At 35.7% G+C, this 19053-nt stretch overlaps 1 protein-coding gene across 1 annotated transcript in view; it reads right to left on the bottom strand.

Annotated features, from left to right (window-relative positions):
• Positions 1–19053, bottom strand: part of LOC108367519 (protein sickie-like) — a 305357-nt gene that overhangs the window by 171470 nt on the left and 114834 nt on the right. The window contains exon 3 of the mRNA XM_017622151.1: positions 1846–2192. Within this exon, the coding sequence (XP_017477640.1) occupies positions 1846–2192 (347 nt within the window). The remainder of the gene's footprint in view (positions 1–1845; positions 2193–19053) is intronic.

Here is a 19053-nt window from a genome sequence, read left to right as displayed (position 1 = left end):
AATTTTCGTTGAGTCTTTGGGGGCAATAATCGTAATCACATACATATATATATATATATATCGTAATTACATATTAGATGAATTTGAAAACTTTGCGAGGAGTTAGTGGTGAATTAGCTTCAACAAGTTAAATATAAAGAAGAAATTTGTGGCAACAACAAAGATGAAAAATCTTTGGGCAAGTTGCATACATACACAGGGTGTCTTAGCCCAACCGTCCACCGCTGCTAAAATGGAGGAAAATATTGTTTATTGGAAAACGGAAACGACCTTCGAACTTCACACATTTCGTCCTGGAGTTCCATTCCAGAAAAAAGTTTCTAACACAAGTTATGTATTTTTTCCGCAGAATCCAACTCTGTGTGCCCCATTTAAAGAAATGGACTTCCAGCAAGTTGAAAATACTTCCTACCAACCCGACCACAAGCTAGGGTATTTCCGATCTGGTGATTCATATTTTTTCGTTTTCCAATAAAAACATTTTCGTCCATTTTAGAAGTCCAGGTTGGAAAAGGCACTTCCAAGAAAAAAGTTGAAAACATAAGTTATGTATTTGTATGTGCAGAATCTGAATCTGTGGTAAAAACATGTATATAACCTTAAAAACTGTGCTTCCGGTCAGTTAAACCCACTTCCGGTCCAAACCGGAAGCCGGCAATGCGACCAAAAGATAGAGCCATTTAGGAAGGGGTAGACAGGTTGTTCAGGACACCCTGTATAGTTTCAAATATGTTTGAAGGGATAAATGGAAAATTGTAATATACTAAACATACCTACTTCGGAATTATTGAATGACGAAAATCTGAAAGGACATTCTCTACATGTCTCAAAAATATATGTAATTGTTAACGCTAAGAATTTTTAAATTTTCATCAAATTTTTTTTGGATTTGATGCCCATATATCTATGCGGACCCCGCTTTATGACTTATTATTATATTCTTATTATTATTTGTCAAATTCAAAACGTCAGCAGTAGCCTTCAAGGTTTTTAAAAAGAACCTAACCTCAGTGAAAAACTATAAAAAGTATAACTACATTTGTACTACTAGCAAATACCCGGCATGCTTCACTGCGCCTTAAAAGTATTTTTGTCCGTATTGTAATATTTCATTTATTTTATCAATTTAATTAAATAAGATTTTTCAAACAGGTGGCAACCCTTCTCAAAAAAATATTTTCGACAGTAAACTTTCCTAAACCTCTTCAGTTTGATACCCATATTGTAATATTTTATTTATCTTTTCCATTTAATTAAATAAACATTTTCATAAATGTGGCAACCTCCACAAAAATATTTTTAACTGTAAGCCTTCTTAAACCTCTTTCTTTTCACAGTCATATTGCAATACATATTTTCTTTATCTTATCAGTTTAATTAAACTGCAATTTTAAAACAGGTAGCAACTCTTTAATTTTTTTCCTTCTATATTTTAGGTTAGACCAATAGAAATACATCGGTGCAAACTGCATTAAATTTCATGCATTCGTTTTCCAGTGATGCGCGTACAAACATACAAACAGATAGACAGACCAGAGCAACCAGACAGACGGAGTAAAATTCTAAAAATTGTTCATTTGGCTTCTAAGTTCTCTGGTTGTATATACCACAGAAATTGTTCAAAGCGTTCCACTGTTCAATAATGGAACTGCACCCAACACAAACCCTATTTTAACTGTTCTCAAGTAGCTTAGTCTACAACCTGAGCCACTGCCACAACCCAATAAAACTTTTAGCTCTTCCCCATAATATACATGAGAACAGTTTAATTTATCTAATGCTACAACCTTCAGAACTGTTCACATTATTAGAAAAAAATAAAATAAAGGCGAATTCTTCACTCACCTATTCAACATTGTTTCATTGCCGTTCTGCAGATGTTGCTGTTGCTGTTGCTGATTTTGTGCCTGATTACTGGCTGCCGTTATTGCTCCACCAGTGGCTGTATTTATTGCCGCCGCTGCTGTTGTTGTGCAATTAGCTGTTGTATTTGTTGTGCCCAAAACAATATTCGCATTTGGTGTTGTTGTGTTGGACAATTGCTTCGACTGTTGCTTGTAACGACTGAGCGCAAAGAAAAGCGCCAACACTGCCTTCAGTCGGCCGGCACAGATGTCATTCGTGGTGATATTATCCACGCCACAAACCGCCTGCGAACGCAGCACATTTAGACAGGAGTTGACGTTGTCGTACTGTATGGGGAGAAAATGTGTGAAGAGTTAAGTGAGGTGAGTAATAAATGGTGAGATTTTCAAAATTGAAATTAAACAAAAAAGGGCAATAAATAACTTGATGCTGAGTTTTGTTTAGATAGTTACTAAATATTCTCAATCATTGTGAAAGCAGCCCTGACAGCCGCTGACAGTCCCTACTTTACTGCAATGGGGCTCATGGCCCCGTTAGAACGGGTACTTTGCGTACGTTCCGCTCAAGTATGAAACTGACAGTTGAGTAGACTGTGTGCATTTGCATTCAGTACAGATTGCCAACCTTTGCGTCGACGGACCCTACGAACGTTGGCCAACTCTCCAAGTTTTGACGCACGTAAGTCCAACACTGCTGACAGTTGTATAACCTTGAGTTTACACAAACAATACAATTGAGAATAAATATTTGTTGTCACATTGTTTGAGTAAAGTAGGCGTCTAGAAAATAAACTGTCTTCGAAAAGTCAAATAAGAACTGTCCCTTGTGAATGAATAACTCAGTGAGAGGGGACACCAGTATGTTTGCATGTATGTATTTTATAAAAAAAAAAAATATTTATTGGTTCAAAAAAGGTGGGTAGGCTCTGTGGCCAATGGTAGATACAGGTGAGTACCACCTCTGCATGAATGCAAAGTCAAGCAGAGTCCGCAAAAAAACTCCGGAACAGTGTCCGGAGAATGCATCAGACTACGCCGAGCAAACTTTGAAGTGCCATCTAATTAAAACTTAAGAAAGTTCAATTACATGGCAGTTGAGAAGTGCATGTGCAAAAATTTCATAAATTGCATAAAGGAAGTTTTTGCACATGCAGCAGTACATAGCATGTATTTAGGCGCCTGATGTTAGCAGACGCGTCTAAACATACCGGCCCCCCTAGACGACTTGGATAAAACATAAGCATAACCCACCAACTACAAAAATCTTTATTGTTAAGATACTCTTCTAGGGAGTTCAAAGCTAAAAATGCATCCCTCAGAAAATACCACGCCTTCCTATTAAACATTACGCAAAGAAATTTTACTTTCTAGCAAAATTTAAAAGGTAAAGATGACACCAAGATCGAATTCACGCTGAGGGCACATAATCCTTGCTATTTCGTGCGGCTGAGAAGAGCGCTGGCCGTCTGGGTCTATACCTACAAAATTAATGTGTGATCTTTCTTCATTGCATCTAAGTAGCAGCCATTTGAAGTCTGTCACAGAGTATCGTGATTCTTGCGGCGAACTCTAACTACATCCCCAGGGCGAGCCTCGTCGGATTCATGGTCGCTATCGAAGATGGAAACAATTTAAATTGTTAAAAAATCGCAAAAATTTTTATAAATTTTGACTTGTAGTCTAATAAATTTGACATATTATTACATTCATAAACTCGCTCGATTAAAGCTGGTTAAAGTAAACATGTTTTTGAATTTTTGCGATAAAAAAAAAAACAATTACATTCTTATTTCAAAACCCTGTAAGCGACCCTTTTTTTAAATATTGAAATTTGCGTGGAACATGATATTGACATTTTAGGCACTACCCTAATGTGCATTCACAGCTACATTTTTAATTTTAACCATCTTTTTATTGAAGTCGTGGTTTCCATCTGTCACTCAGCATAGAAAAATTTCTCCATAAAAATAAATTAAGATAAGCCGAAAATTTTGTATTTGTCAGCAACGAAAAAAGAATACACTAAAGGCACATCCATACGAGTACATAACTCCTTTCAAAGCATGTTTGCTATTCGTGACATTCGCTTGACAGTTCAAAAGTCAGGCGATTCTAAACAAGCCACGAATTTATCAATGTTGCGTGTGGTTTGCTGCAGAGATGAGTGGAAAAAGTCGCAGTTGAGACAAAGAAATCATACAACGAGCATCCAAACTTTTCCACTTAGTTTTATCTAGACGCTGTGCTTTTTTATTCTGACTTTTCTAAAATTTGTTTGTTCGGGGCTTTACAGCTGACAGGCTGATAAATGACACTTTTTGCCGTTAGATGCTGAGTGAAAGCGAAAAAACAGCTGATTGCTCTTGATATTTATTTATGAAATTTTATTTTTAACTGCACCCAAACTTAAAGCATTATACTCCTATAGCGAACATTTATTTTAAATTTTTTCACCAGAGTCGCTGATTGCAGCTTTTTCACGACTGATGACATTTGCGTAATTTTTCAGCGTTCGATTTCCTGTAGCCAGCTGTCAGTTGCTGCTGCCTCTGACATTTTTCGCTTAATGACCAGGCGCAATACAGTTGAAATTGTTTTTTGTTTATCATTTTTTTATGGACCTACACACATTATAATATGTATGAACATACGTACATAGTACTTATGCATACACATGGAGTATCTAGAGTATTTCAGTTTTGACTGAAAGTTAGTAAGAAGACTGAAAAAGAGTATTAAAAAAAGTATTTCCTTTTAATTACGAGTGGCGGTCAGCGGAGTTCAAGTTCAATGATGTGCTGAAGTATTAATTTTTTGAAAAGAAACGAGAGTGTTACATACACATTTGCATATGGCACATATGCTCCAACCCAGCAGTAAAAATGGCGATGAACGTAGAGTAGGTCTAGTTAAGAACTACCCAAAATATAATGGAGTAATTAAAAATTTTGCTCGGTAGTGTCCTTGTCGACGATAAAGCTGTAGCTCTTTGTTTTCTCTATCCCAGCAATAAGTTAGTTTAGTTTAACCCAAAAGGGCAAATCCTAAGCGAATTTAGACAGCCCACACCTCAGAGGATATACCTAGCTCTCTAGGTCCTCGAAGAAATGGTCCCCACAAAATTTTAGGCGCATTCAATAGGCAAACCTATGTGTTAATCATTCATCGATCGATGAGCAGAGTTAGCTCTATGTTCGGCATGAGTGCGGGCTAGTCCACCTTCTGTTAGTAGTAATTATTAGAATCCTAGAGTCTTATTGGCAATTTCTGAGATCAGCAATCTTAGTTAGGTCAGATAGATTGACTCGCTTCCATAAGTCTTGTATCAGAGCTTTTCACGCGCGCTTGTCCACTTCTTCGTTTGTCTTCTCTCAGCAACTCCCATTGAAAAAGAGGAAACACATTCCCAAACAACTGCATTGTTTTTTTTTTTGCTGAGATCTTTGCACTTGCAATGACGTGTTTTCTTAAAAGGTATACAAGAATTTACGTATACGTATATGTACACTAGGGTGGTCCAAAAATGCATGTGAGAAAGTAAAGTTGGAATTTTGAGCGACCTCTAAATATTTTTTGATTTAAAATAAAAAAAATAGGGGTATACTTTTTCGATATAGAATAATCCTAGGGGTGAGAGCATTACGATTCCGAGTTTACTGTTTTTGGACCACCCTAATGCACACACATGCATATATGTATATGTCACTAATCGGCTTGCTTACACACTGGCATTTCCGGAGCTTCCAATGAAGCTGATTAATAATTTTTTAATAAACACAAATAAGTAGATATATTTTTTAATTAGTCGGCAAGCGTAAATACATTGTCGATTGGTAGATAAATCAGCTCAGTTAAATACGGGTATACGTATGAGCAAGTTTTCTAATTTTATACGCAGTTTATATAGAACACTAGAGGCTTGGAATTGAGGTCATCTTTTCAATCAATCAAACAAGTGAAAACTTAAGAAACTTTTATACATAAAAAGCCATGCATACATACGTATGGCACATATATTATGGCTTTTTTCCTTCCCTCTTCTATGTCAATAAATACTGTCATACTGTCAATTGCTATGGGTCATGTTAGCGCATTAGCTTTATGAAAAACTCTTTCATCAAATCGTCAATTTGTTGCTCCTATTTCAGTGCTTGTTGTGTGAGATATCTTCTACAAATCTCTCACTTAAGAATTTACTCATACGACTACTGTTGGCTTATCTTTACGAATTCGTTAAGAACATTTTCTTGCCCTCATATATTATTTATCTTTGGTGTGGATGCTTTCTCATAAGTATTTATGTCGTTTATTTGCTCTGTAGTAATCAATCATTTGTTATAAAATCGCACAAACAGTCAGTTTAAGACATTTTTATAGTACATACATATAAGTATACATATGTATCAAACTGTTTCACTTAGAAAAAATACGGAAATCCGAATTGCGAATATGTATGTATGTATTTCGGAACCAATTTCTGTAATATCTTGTAAAATTTGGTTTGAGGACAACTCGATCAGAGCGGTCAGAGCTGAAAGTCTAAAAACACTGTGCGACAGCCAAACAAAGGCCCGAATGCAGTTCGGCAATTATGAAAGAGGAAGAGCTCTAGAACTTTGGATTGGCTGCCGTTTTCTCCATGAACGTCAAAAGTTTCTCACAGTGTACACACTGAAGTTTTCCTAATTTGGCCTAAATTACTTAAAAAATCTTGTATAAAACTACATTTACTATTACTCTTGTCTTTAAGGCCCTATAGTAAAATTTAATGACGTATATTTTTGTGGAACATGTTAACCCTTTATCTCTCACCCATGTGGGTCATTTTAAATCTTGTTTGGGTGGTCAAATTTAATAGTAATTGAAAATTCCCTTTTTTCCGTTGAGTTATTGATCTGAAATTTGGCACACACCTTTAGTTCTGAGAGCAATGAAATTATGTACGATTTATACAAAGTCATTGTAAATCCAAGATGGCCGCAGACATAAAATGGCGAACAAAATTTTATTCACAACCATCTTAATATGGGTATCAAATGAAAGGGCTTGACAAGTAGAGCACAGTGCATTTTAGAAAACAAATCCGTTATCTTATATAGCACCCTAAATAAAATGGCAGATCGTAGAGTTTAGACAGCCAACGCATTAAAACTGAAATCTAGGGTCTCTTTGTTGTTTGATTTATTGACTGCAAAGCAAAGTTTCCGAAATGTTAAGGAAATCTTTAAGGGTATCCGAATTATGTAACGATTTCTTTACGAATCCTCAAAAAAATTCATATTATTTGCATATATTGCCTGAAATTTCGTAAAAGTATCGATGAAAGTGTGTGCAAGAAAGATATTTAGGATGTAATACTGCAATTAGGCTTAACGTGACCAAGAAATGCACGCATTCACATATCGGTCACTGTAAAATTTTGAACGACCTTACGCAGTTCCCTAAGACCGAGTACATCCCACCCACCCGCACTTCCAAGACCAAGTGCATCAATGAAGAATGGTCAATGGACACTTATCCATGTTTACACGTTCGTTCAGCTTCCGCTTTCCTGACTACTGAAGAGTTTTTCAGACGGAACTGATGGCTATTTAAAAGGCCGCATCACTGGTACAGTGTGATACGATTCCTAGTCATGATATCTATCATCCTATCTCAGCATATTTTCAATTTAGTTTCGTTTGAGATAGGGTGTTTTTGAATCGAACTCTAATATAGGGCGTCCTTCAACCAAATTCTGAGATAGGGAGTTCTTTAATAAACTTTTGAAGTAGGGCGTTCTTGAAAAGTTTTCTGAGATAGGGCGTTTTCGAACTGGCTGCCGAGATAGGTCGATCTTCCACTCAGCCATCGATATTGAGTAACATTGAACAAATCGTTTAGTCTCCTCCAAAAAAGACTTAAAGCGTGCGAACTCTTCAATCTGATCTTAGAAAGCTTAGTAAATGGTGGTATGCATCTTATATTGACATCGTTGTTCTGCAGCAGTCTGATCAGCGTCTTTCAGTGCAGAGATAAGGAGGCATATGAACTTGATTTGTAGCTCTGCAATACCCTTATGGCAGCCCGAAAAGACTTTAGGAGCCGGTATAGTTACTACTTAGTAACAATGCCTATCTAGAGATCTTTGACCTCGGTAGAAATCAAAGCAGAGTTCTCTCTCCTCAGGGAAAAAATATGCATTACAAACCTCTCATCATTTCCGGCGTTTAATTGATACAGACATGGGGATGATGCCTAACAAAGATGAGATCTATAGCCACGTTTATGTAGACGACGAGTATCATTTAAATGGTCACATAACAAAACGATTGCATTGGGTGGAATATGCCCAACGTATAGAAGATGATGCTCTGGCGAAAGTGTCTTTGGAAGCGCCGAATACGACGCAATGTAAGGATCAAGAGTATAAGGACCTGACTGGTTTTAATACTTAACTCAGCGAACTACGAAAACGGTAAGAGGTAATAGGCGATAAATCGTATCAAATAAGAAAAAGAGGAAAATATTTCAATTATTAACGCTCTATATATCACTGAGTTTCTAATACTCGTAATTGAACTATTGAAAAGAAAGAACTCATCTCTTTGATTTCATGCGAGACAATGTGCTTTATGTGCTTTTAATCTTTGAAAAAGTTTTCTATACAAACACTCATCGCATGATGAAGTAATGCGGCTTTATGTGTCTTCATATTTCCTTATTCAAGTGTAAGTATTTTCCAATTTTCCAAAACAAGCAATTATGGCTGCGGTGCATGAAAATCCACACACTCATACATATTTATATTGTGGTGGTACAAATCATATCCAACCACAACAAAGGCATCAAAGAATTAGAGTACAAAAGCCTGAAAAGAAAGAATGGAATTTCCCACGCGACTTTCCGTTAACCAAGACTGACCAAAGGCTCCAGGCCACTATCTCCAGACAATCGATGCAACAACGGCATGTGGCATGTGGCATATGGCATATGGTATATGGAATGTGTGGTCAGNCGCCACTATCTCCAGACAATCGATGCAACAACGGCATGTGGCATGTGGCATGTGGCATATGGCATATGGTATATGGAATGTGTGGTCAGATCAGCAAGTGACAAAACCATACGTGACTGTCAGCGCTTAAGGCGCAAAGTGTAAATGAATATGTTGGCGTGTGTGCGCGAGTGCAACTGATTGGGTGTGCAGAAAATTGCGCGCGAAATGTAAGGAAGCGCATAAAAAGCGGCAATAAACCGCACCGCAACAGAGGCGATACAGCTGATGGAGGTAGGCGGAAAGGGAGCGCACAGCAAATCAGCTTGAATCCGATTGCAGCTGCCAATAATACAAAAACATCGTTGCATTCGATTATAGTGGACATTCGCACAGACCGACCAGAGGGCACTGCCAATTCAATGAAGACCGCTCAATAGCCGCATTACCACCACGCATGCGCGTAAAGCTCTTGTCTATGTGGTGACAATAAATGCCACTTGGTGTCTTCATTTTAGCGCAAAATAAAATTGTTAAGTGCAACAGCGACAAACAACGTACGACATTACATATAGAAATACTACATAATAACAGCAACAACAAATACTACAACTTATGGCTAGGATAATGTCAGTGAAANCTACGACATTACATATAGAAATACTACATAACAACCGCAACAGCAACAACAAATACTACAACTTATGGCTAGGATAATGTCAGTGAAAATGTCCAAACGAAAATGAGTGCAAGAAGCGTGAGAATGCGCTTGGCGATACGCCCCGGTTGGTCGGTCGAGTGCGGTTGTGTGCGAAAAAGCTGTGAAGCGAATTCCGTCCTCTGTGCAAACCATTATTGGTGGTGATAAGAAATATTGCAATTGACATAAATGACAGAAAAAATGGCAGTAAAGTGCATGATGCGAACACAAACTTATGGCACACGCACCATCCAGCCGTGGATGGCTAAAACAACCATTTAAAATACTCATTTGCTCCTTTCTTATAGGAGATGAAAGCGACAAACCGATTGTGTGCGAAGTAGAAAATCTATAACGACTTGATAGCTCATTTATTCGCAACAGTGCAAATATTTTTAAGCAAGTGATGGGAATTTTTTTTAACCTTGGCAAATAGGGAGAGGGTAGGTAAGATCAGGCGGAAAGCATTGACTCTATGAGGTTTGAAGAGCCGGCCATAGAATGACAGGGGATCTAACTGACATTCGGGAGTGATCGTGAGCTCGAAACGTGAAAAGCTTGGAGCACCAAGTAGGCAGTTTAATACAAGTTTCCAGACAAAGGATGCACTTACGGGTTTTTCAGTTAGGAAAGCAGCCCCGTTATCTCTTGTCTCTCTGAGTGAGAAGTAGCTCCTCCGTAAGAAATTTTGAAATTCGATGTTTTGGATTGCAAGTTAGGGATGTTTGAAAAAAGTTTTTTTTTTTTTAATTTGGTTAATTATCTTTTTTAATCTTTTTTTTTTAATTTAGATGTTAACCTCCCTTATTTTTGGAAATTAAGTTTGTAAATATAATAAAGTAGAAATAATTGCCTTAATTGGTTGGCGATGCCAGCACTAAGTAAATTTAAATAAAAAAATTTTAAAAGTGATACAAATAATTTGTTATTCTAAAATAAGAAGATACAATACATATTAAAAAGGAAAATTAATTTTAATTCTGTATTGGTGTTGTTTTAGTTTTATGTTTTTTGTGCATCGATTTTTTCGGGAAACCGAAAAGATCAGGTTTTTATTAATCCAGCTTTTTTAACCGATTTTGTGGAAATGGTGTCCATCTCTAGTTCAATGGGTTCTCATAGTAAGATCTCAAGCAATTCCCCTTCAGTGAAGATTTATTTGCTTGATTTATTTTATTTTTTTTATTAAAATAACCGATGATGGTTTTTGGAACATACATAGATAATTAAAATTTTTTCTAATCGTAGACATTTTCTTCGATTTCTTTGAGCGCTAATTTTAGCTGTTAATAATTTTGAAAACAATTTTTATATATATTTCATGAAAAAATCGTTATATGTTAAATCAAAGTTTTCTTGGTTCCATTTTCGGAAACTTTATATTATATTTTTACTTATTTTTAAAATATATTTAAATTTTTTTTTCGACTTGTATAAGACTCAAAAACTCATTTATTTTATTTGATCGATAATTGTAGGTTTTAATATTTTTTTTTGTTTCTATTATATTAAGTTTTTCGATTTGCTGCATTTAAAATTATTCGATTCTAATTGCTTCATAACTTTGAATATGCATAAATTTTTCATTTTGAATATTGTTCAATGCGAAACTATTATCTTATTTTGATCCCATTTTATCGATAATCAACGAGTGCGATTTCTCAAACTAATTTTTTTTTTATTTCGATTTGTGTGAAAATTTTCGAAATTATTTTTTGGGTAATTGATTTAAATTTTGAACAAAAGTCGTCGTTCACGAAAGAAATTATGTATTTCCGGTAATATTTTATCGATAATATAAAATATTTCTTTCTTCGATTATTGTTTTGAAATGTTCTTGCCCAATTTATGCCATCATATTTAATGGTTTAATTCGTTTTTCGATTACTATATGCGCAAACCAAAAAAGAAAATGCAAAAGTTATCGAAAAAATTGATTAAGTGCTATCGACTATTTCAATAAACGTATCGATAAAGTAGAACAAAAACATCAGAAAAAACGATCAAATCGATCAAAATCAAAACATAAATTGAAATCAAATTGCAACGCCTAGATCTTTAAATTTTTGTTTTAAAAGTTAAGTTCGTAACGTTTGCTGCTATGAACGTTTAAAAATTCAGTAGAAGTTGTACCAATCTATTGCGTCATAAGGACCATAAGGATCACCTTCCATTTTATAATTTTTAGCTAATTTCTTAAACCGCAGCAACCCTACTTTATATTTAGTCACATGGCGACGCTGCTGTTCAAATATTTTCCTTCACCGCACCATTATTAGTTACTGCAATGCCATAACTGCTTTGACCACCACTATTTATAGATATGTATGTATAAGTACGGATATCGCTTATAACTTCATCAAGTCAATAGACGCTTAGCTGGTCGTGCGCGTCCTCAGCTTAACTACATCAACTTTTCACCTCACACCACCGCCAGCTCCACTAGTACCTCTGCTAGTATTTTCAACAGATAACGCGATGCTGCCACACATTTGCGGTTGCTCTCTGCACCGCGTGAGTTCATTGTAGTGCAACAAAGCAATTCATTTCGAGTGTGCCACATGTTTCCTGCACACATACGTACATACATACATATATATTTGCTGGTTCACTACACCGCCTACACTGTTGCCGCTGCTACCGCTTGGGGGGCGCATGCAGTAGTTTGCAGAAAGTCAAAAGCTCAGCGCGGTTTCAATTGCAATTGACAACAGCGGTCATATAAGGCCCTGTCTCCACAGGAAAACACTGATGTCGTGAAAACTATGTCACAAAATATATTTCCAATGGAGACCGCCTATTTCTCATGTGCTGCAATATATGTCAGCGCTTATTGCTTGACATCTATTGCAGGCAATTCGATAGTTTGACAGCCATATTTTCATTTGAAAGAAAGCGTGCTGGTGGTAACATCGATGAAATTTTTATATTAAATTAAAATAAAAGTCTGTTCCTTATTGGATTATTTATTATTACGTTTTAGGAAATTATTCAGCAAGTTTTTTAAAGATTTAAATGTTTTTAAACACCGAAATTGAGAGAATGTTGTCTGGTGGCGTCACGCGGCAAATGCTTATTTCAAGACATCAAAGTGCCCACACACAAAAACTTGCAATCACATTGCTCGTCAAAATGACAGTTGGTAGGCCATCGATGTTTGCCTGTGGAGTTCTGCGGTAAGAGGCGCGTGTGTGTGGTCCATTATGCGCTATGAATTTCCGTTTACAATTGATTGTTCGTATGTATGTATGCATGTAAGTAGGTGTATGGGTAGCTGAGCTGCAGCTGCTGCAAAAACGGTTGCAAGTCTCTATGACAGCTCTACTTTTGTCGCTTCATATTTCTATTTATTTATTAAGACATTTTTCTTCAACTTTTATTTGCGAAATTTCGTAGAAGATTGCATAGGAGGCATTTAGAGTTTCTTCGAAAGCAAATGCTTAGGTAGGCTGGGTAATAGGTACATATGAATGTACATATTTATGTACAATAGAAATACTATTGGCTCATTTTCAAGTTGAACAAAATGAGAAGTCTAAGAAATTCTGCAGCCTTTTTTGGTTTCAGTAGTTGTTAAGATAAAGAATTTTACAGTAACCTCCACTTAACTTGGGCTTGAGGAATTTCTCCAGTTTTTTCTTAATTAAAATATTTATGTACATTAGACCGTATCAGAAAAAAGTTCTATAGGTGTCACCGAAAAATATAAAAAAGCAACCCTTGGTTAGTTGGTAGACGCGTCGCCTGAGTAAATTCCCAGAACCCAATAAGTGCTAATAGCACCATTTTAATAAACTTTCTCTGGGACTCTTGATTTTATCTGCTTTCATGATTCGTTGGGTTCGTTAAACCATATGGATTTTCCAATGAATCTATTAAGGTGAATTTGGGGACTCCCCAAGATTTAGGATGGAAAAACTCCCGAATGTTTTCTGCCTTATTCGTGCCAATGCTGAGCACTCGCATAGATAGTGTAGGCCCGTTACTTTACTTCCCTCAGGATTACAGCTACGGCACCCAGGGTTGTATGGAAGGCAGATCTTGAGAAGTTTTTCTGCCTTTGTCTTGTCATAATGCGGCCATACGATCCTCACAGTTTTGCAGGTTTGAAGTTGTTCCAACGTGTATCAGCCACATGTGTGAATTGAAGATGCAGTTCCCTTTTGATGAGTCCGAAAGACAATTTATTGTCTCTGCTTAGGATTCATCAAAAGATGATCCGGCCTTGGCCAACTCATCAGCCCTCTCATTTCCATGTATGTTCCTATGTCCGAGAACCAAGATGAGAGTGATGTCTATTAACTCGGCCGCCGAGCTTAATGCGCACTTGCAATCTCTGAGCGTTTTAGATTTTGCTACCGGTGAGGCAAGTGCCAGAAGTGCCGCTTGGCTATCTGAGAAAATGTAAGTTTTCGTACTCCTATGCAGTTCCTCTCTAAGGCTTTATAGGCTCTTTCGATGCCCAGTACTTCCGCTTGGAAGATGCTAGCAAAGTTAGATAGTCAAAACGAGAGAGAGAAATTCAGCGTTTCAGAGAACATCCCCGTACCCACACCGCAGTCCGTTTGGGACACGTCAGTATAGATTTCAGTGGAGTTTTCCTCGACTATCCTGCCCCCACTCCAATCCCGTCTAGAAAGAAAATTGACCTGACTGGACTGTCTAGTTTCTTTCCGGTTAAAACCCCGACACCTGCCAACCCCGGTTCCAGTACTCAGTCATATACCAGTTAATTGTGGGGCAATTGAGTTGGCTGTAACTGGATGTCCTTTATATCGCAAATACCTCTTATGAAATGGGTAGACCGTAGCTTGAAACCTACTTCGTCAATCTGACCAACAGGAGATTGACTATAGGGGCAACATGCGGGCAGCACTTCAAATCTGACACAGACGCGATAAATATGGCTCAACTGCCTTCATTTTGCGGTAACGCCCTCATCTCAAGGTGGTTGTCGGAATTAAAACAATAGTATTACTTTTGGAATAACTTTTTCTTCTTCTTCTTGATTGGCCTTGTAGCCGCCTAAGCGATTACTGCCGAGTCCTAGAAAGCACGCCAGTCGTTTTTTTCTGTGCCTAAATATAGGTCTGTCAAAAAAGGGCTCTGATTCTAGGAGATCGGTCGACATCGAGCCAAACCCGGATCAAAGCGGATCCTTCGGAGCTACCAAAGTAGCTACCTACTACTAAATTAGTAGGAAAATACCTAAACTGGCTGGGACTTACATATCAAAATGGTTACTAAAAGTTTCCATATAATAATATACCAACAAAATGTAAAATAAATAAAATGCAAAAAACAAAACCGACTTCAATTCTCATATAAAAATTTAAGAGTACCGTTAGTTTCTTCATGATCGAATGATCGGATCCTAAACTACCGAAAATATCTAAAAACGTGGTCCAAAGTTATGCGTATACACATTTATACATAAAAAATAATAATAATCCGATGAATTGATAACCTCCTCCTTTTTTTGAAGTCGGTTGGCTCCTGCTTTTTTTCGGTTTCTTGTTTAGCCGCGACACTGACAATTAACATTTAATATTTTTTTTACGATTTTTCCCACAATCCATTTAATTACCTTCAAGTTAAATATGAATTGCACTTCAAAAAATTTCGTGTGGCAATGAATATTTACATATTTTAACATCCAAGTGCGCTGAAAAAATTATTCAGTATTCAAATAACTTCTTTTTTTTTGCCACATTTTTGGCAAATATTTTCACAATTTTATTTTAAATGACAAGTATTTGCTAAATGTACATTAGTTTTGTGAATGAATGTTTTATAAATTCATTATTTGTTTTATATACAAAATTCTTTTTGCAATTTTTCGAAACACGTTCGCGGTAAAAGGAATGTGCAAATATGCGCCAAAAGCAGCGCAGCGTGAAATCTCTAAAAATAACTGAAAAAATAACAAGAATTAAATGATAAAAAATCGGTAAACGGCATCAGGTGTGACCAGGTTTTAAAAATTTTATGAGTTTTTAAGCTCACGCAACACACACATAAAACTATACGAAAATAACACTTTGAATAAAAAATAGAAGCACGAACGAAAGATAAACGAAAGCAGAATAGGTATTAAACATATATATGCACTTATGTATGTAAATGAAATGACTAAATAAAGTCAGTGCGGAATTTGAATAACTAAAGCCATAGGATACCAAAATGTTGAAAGCGGTGGCGAAATCTGTACGTATGTACATATACATATGTATACTATTTATGGAATGTATGCATTTCAAAAAGGTGTTTGACAGTATTAAATTCCAGTAGCTTTAATGGTCGAACGATTTATTTTTTTTTTTATGACTGTTTTCGGAAGTTATTTGTTGTATGCGAGGCTGTCGAAAATATGAAAAAAATTTAAGTCTGTTAATATTATTATAGGCTGATTTTTAAATGGCTTGCACGGTACTTGCATGCTTGAGGGCAAGTTCGAGATTAAAATTCTTCAGACCTAAAGCACATATCATGACAAGAGCATTAGTAGGCTTGCCACATTTGTATGGCCATAAATCAAACAATATGTTAAGAAGTCTTTACGGTAGATATTTCCGCGTAATGACCTAAGTTTTAAAATGCCTTTTTTACTTCTATTTCAGTAGTAACCTCTGTTAAAATGACTACATTTTTTTAATCAGTTGAAAAAAAAAATTAAAAAAATTAAAAAAGTCATAATTCTAAACATATTTAAATATTTCTATGAAGAATATATCAGACTAATCTGTGCATATAATAAAATTGTAACAGGCCGCTGTTTGTACAATATAGATATTAAAGAAATATTAATATGGGGGCCTTTATTAGTGCAACAGAAGCAAAATCAACAATTTTTAGAATTTGTGTCTGTATGTTTGTACGCACACCATTTGAAAACTAATGCATGAAGGTATAACCTAAAATATAGAAAGAAAAAAAGAGATGGTTGCCACCTGTTTGAAAACTGCAGTTTTAGTAAATTGATAAGATAAAGAAAATATTGCAATATGGCTACCAAAAGAAAAAGGCTTAAAAAAGCTTACAGCCGAAAATATTTTTATTGAAGGTTGCCACCTGTTTAAAATTTTGTATTAAATTAATTGATAAGATAAAGTTAACATTGCAAAATGTGTAACAAACTGAAGAGGTTTAGGAAAGCTTACTGCCGGAAATATGTCTGAGCAGGGTTGCCACCTGTTTTGACAAACTATATTCAATTAAATGGATAAAATAAATGAAATATTATAATACGCGTATCAAAAGCACCAAAATACCTTTAAGGCGCAGTGAAGCACGCCGGGTCGAAAATAAATAAAAAATATAAATTAATAAAATATCAACGCGATTTTTTAGCCGTTTGAAAGTTTCACTTCATTAGACTAAACTTGTGTGGGCTATAAAACTGCATACCCAACAATGGTATAAAGATTCAGATTAAAAAGTTTGAAATTTTAATGAAAAGTTGTTGAATTCCTAAATTTTGTATAAAATTTTAATTTTTCATTTATCAAATTTTAGTTAAAGTTTAGACCATATTTTTATTAAAAAATAACAAAAAATTCCACTTGAAAAATATTGCGAATATTAAAAAAATCAACTTGTGGTCACTAGTTTGAGTTAATGTAAATTAAAAAGCTTTTTATTTGATATTTTTTTATATTGATACCTTTTGCTGCAGTGTGATAATAATGAGCAAAACTGACTATTGATACACTAGAACAAAACGACTTTATGTTAAAATAAAGGGATTCACTGATATTTATGATATTTATGTGTTTTAATCTATTTAAGAAATCATTATAAGTCTTAAAGAAAATTTCCTTATTTAACGGTAATTTTTTTATTTCTAATTTCTAATATATGATCAAGCCGTGTGGAGGTGCCGAAACCAAAATATTTTCAGGCTTAAAAATCTGTAATAATATACATATTTTCTTCTAGTTATTTTTAAATAGCAGGCATAAACGTAGTAAAAGTAGTAAGAAATCAGTAGATACTTTCTCTACTACTTTAAAATGAATGACCGGAATAGAAATGGCGAAACAATTAGGTTAAGTTCTTGACTACACCTTGTTATTCTTACGCCGTGAGTTTTTTGATCAAGCTTTAAAGTATTAACTGTTTCATAAACTTGTTGAGAACTTCAAGAGAAGCATATTTTAGAGAGCCTAGAGTATCGTACCATTTATATACAGGCCTGCCAAGAATTACAGATTTTTGCTAGACGACTGATGCAATCAACTCTTACTGCGACATACTAAAATATTTTAAGATTAAAAACTGAAAATTAATCAAATACAAATTAGCTAAGTTTATTTGTGACAAAAAATCGTTCTGAGATTGCAAAAATAACTCCACCAGAAAATTGTCTTTGCTTCTGCTCAAAAAAAAAGTTGACTTGAACTTTCACTTTGTACCCAATTTGAACTTTGACTTCGTGGAAGTGAACTTATGAAACGTTTTAACGCCCATTCAAGCATCATTGACATCACTCTCTAATTTCACTACATTTGAACTTTTAGAAGCAATTACGAAAATTGGGAATGAATGGTTGAAATTGTTTAGTGATACTAGTCCCTTTAGGGGGATTTTGGCTTTTATAACTATACATAGTAGTTGTTGACATTATACCAAAATGCAAGCAGCCAAAGTACTAGCCATTGATATGCGCTTCTAATGAAGAGAGGGACGATTAAATTTCATTGAAATCGATTTAATGCTCAACTGAATTGACCGCAATAACCGCCAGCCACAGGCAAAAGCCACAATCAACTGTGGCACCCACACAAACACACACACCCACCCACATACACACACACAAACACAGGCACATAACCAATCAACTAAAATTTGTAGCCAAGAAAGACGAACTGATGTTTTCAAGTAGATATGCATTTTAAGGTAGGAGAGATATAGCAGAGTTGGGAGTTGGCGGACAGTAGTTTTTGGCTTTTATTTAACTCTGAAATGCATTGAATGCGGCGAGTTTGTAAGCCATAAAGTCTGAAAGATGATGAAAAGCTGATAGCTGTGATTGAAAAATGGTTGATTGGACGAGACGATTAAGGTGGCTAAGCCGCAATGGAGATTTATTTATGTGAAACTATTTTTAGACATTTAGACTGGGTTAGACATTTAAACGTCCTTGCAAATAGAAGAGAGTTTGGTCAGAGAGCCATGGTTTCGATTCCGATTTAGGGCATAAAAGGTACTAGTGCGGCGCACAGTGCCGCGAAGGTGGACAAAAATACAAAAATCGACTGTCTTGAAACTTAGATGTTTTGATGTCAAGTTACAGCTAAATCTCCAACTAAGAGAAGTTCATAAGTTATTTTGTGATAAAAACAACTTTCAGCCTCACACACCCCCTCAAAGTACACCTATTTTCTACATACCATTTCATTTCGGCGATTCGCACATAAAAGTGGTCGCAGTTAAAAATTTGTTAAAAATACATTTTTATTCCTAGCAAGATCAACTTTTGCACTTTGATAAAGATATATGCGACAAACCAA

This window comes from Rhagoletis zephyria, unplaced genomic scaffold (genome assembly GCF_001687245.7).
Source record: "Rhagoletis zephyria isolate East Lansing unplaced genomic scaffold, Rhagoletis_zephyria_1.1 Rzeph_scaffold_00046, whole genome shotgun sequence".
In the NCBI taxonomy this organism is placed as follows: Eukaryota; Metazoa; Arthropoda; class Insecta; order Diptera; family Tephritidae; genus Rhagoletis; species Rhagoletis zephyria.
This window is presented reverse-complemented; position numbering and strand designations above follow the sequence as displayed.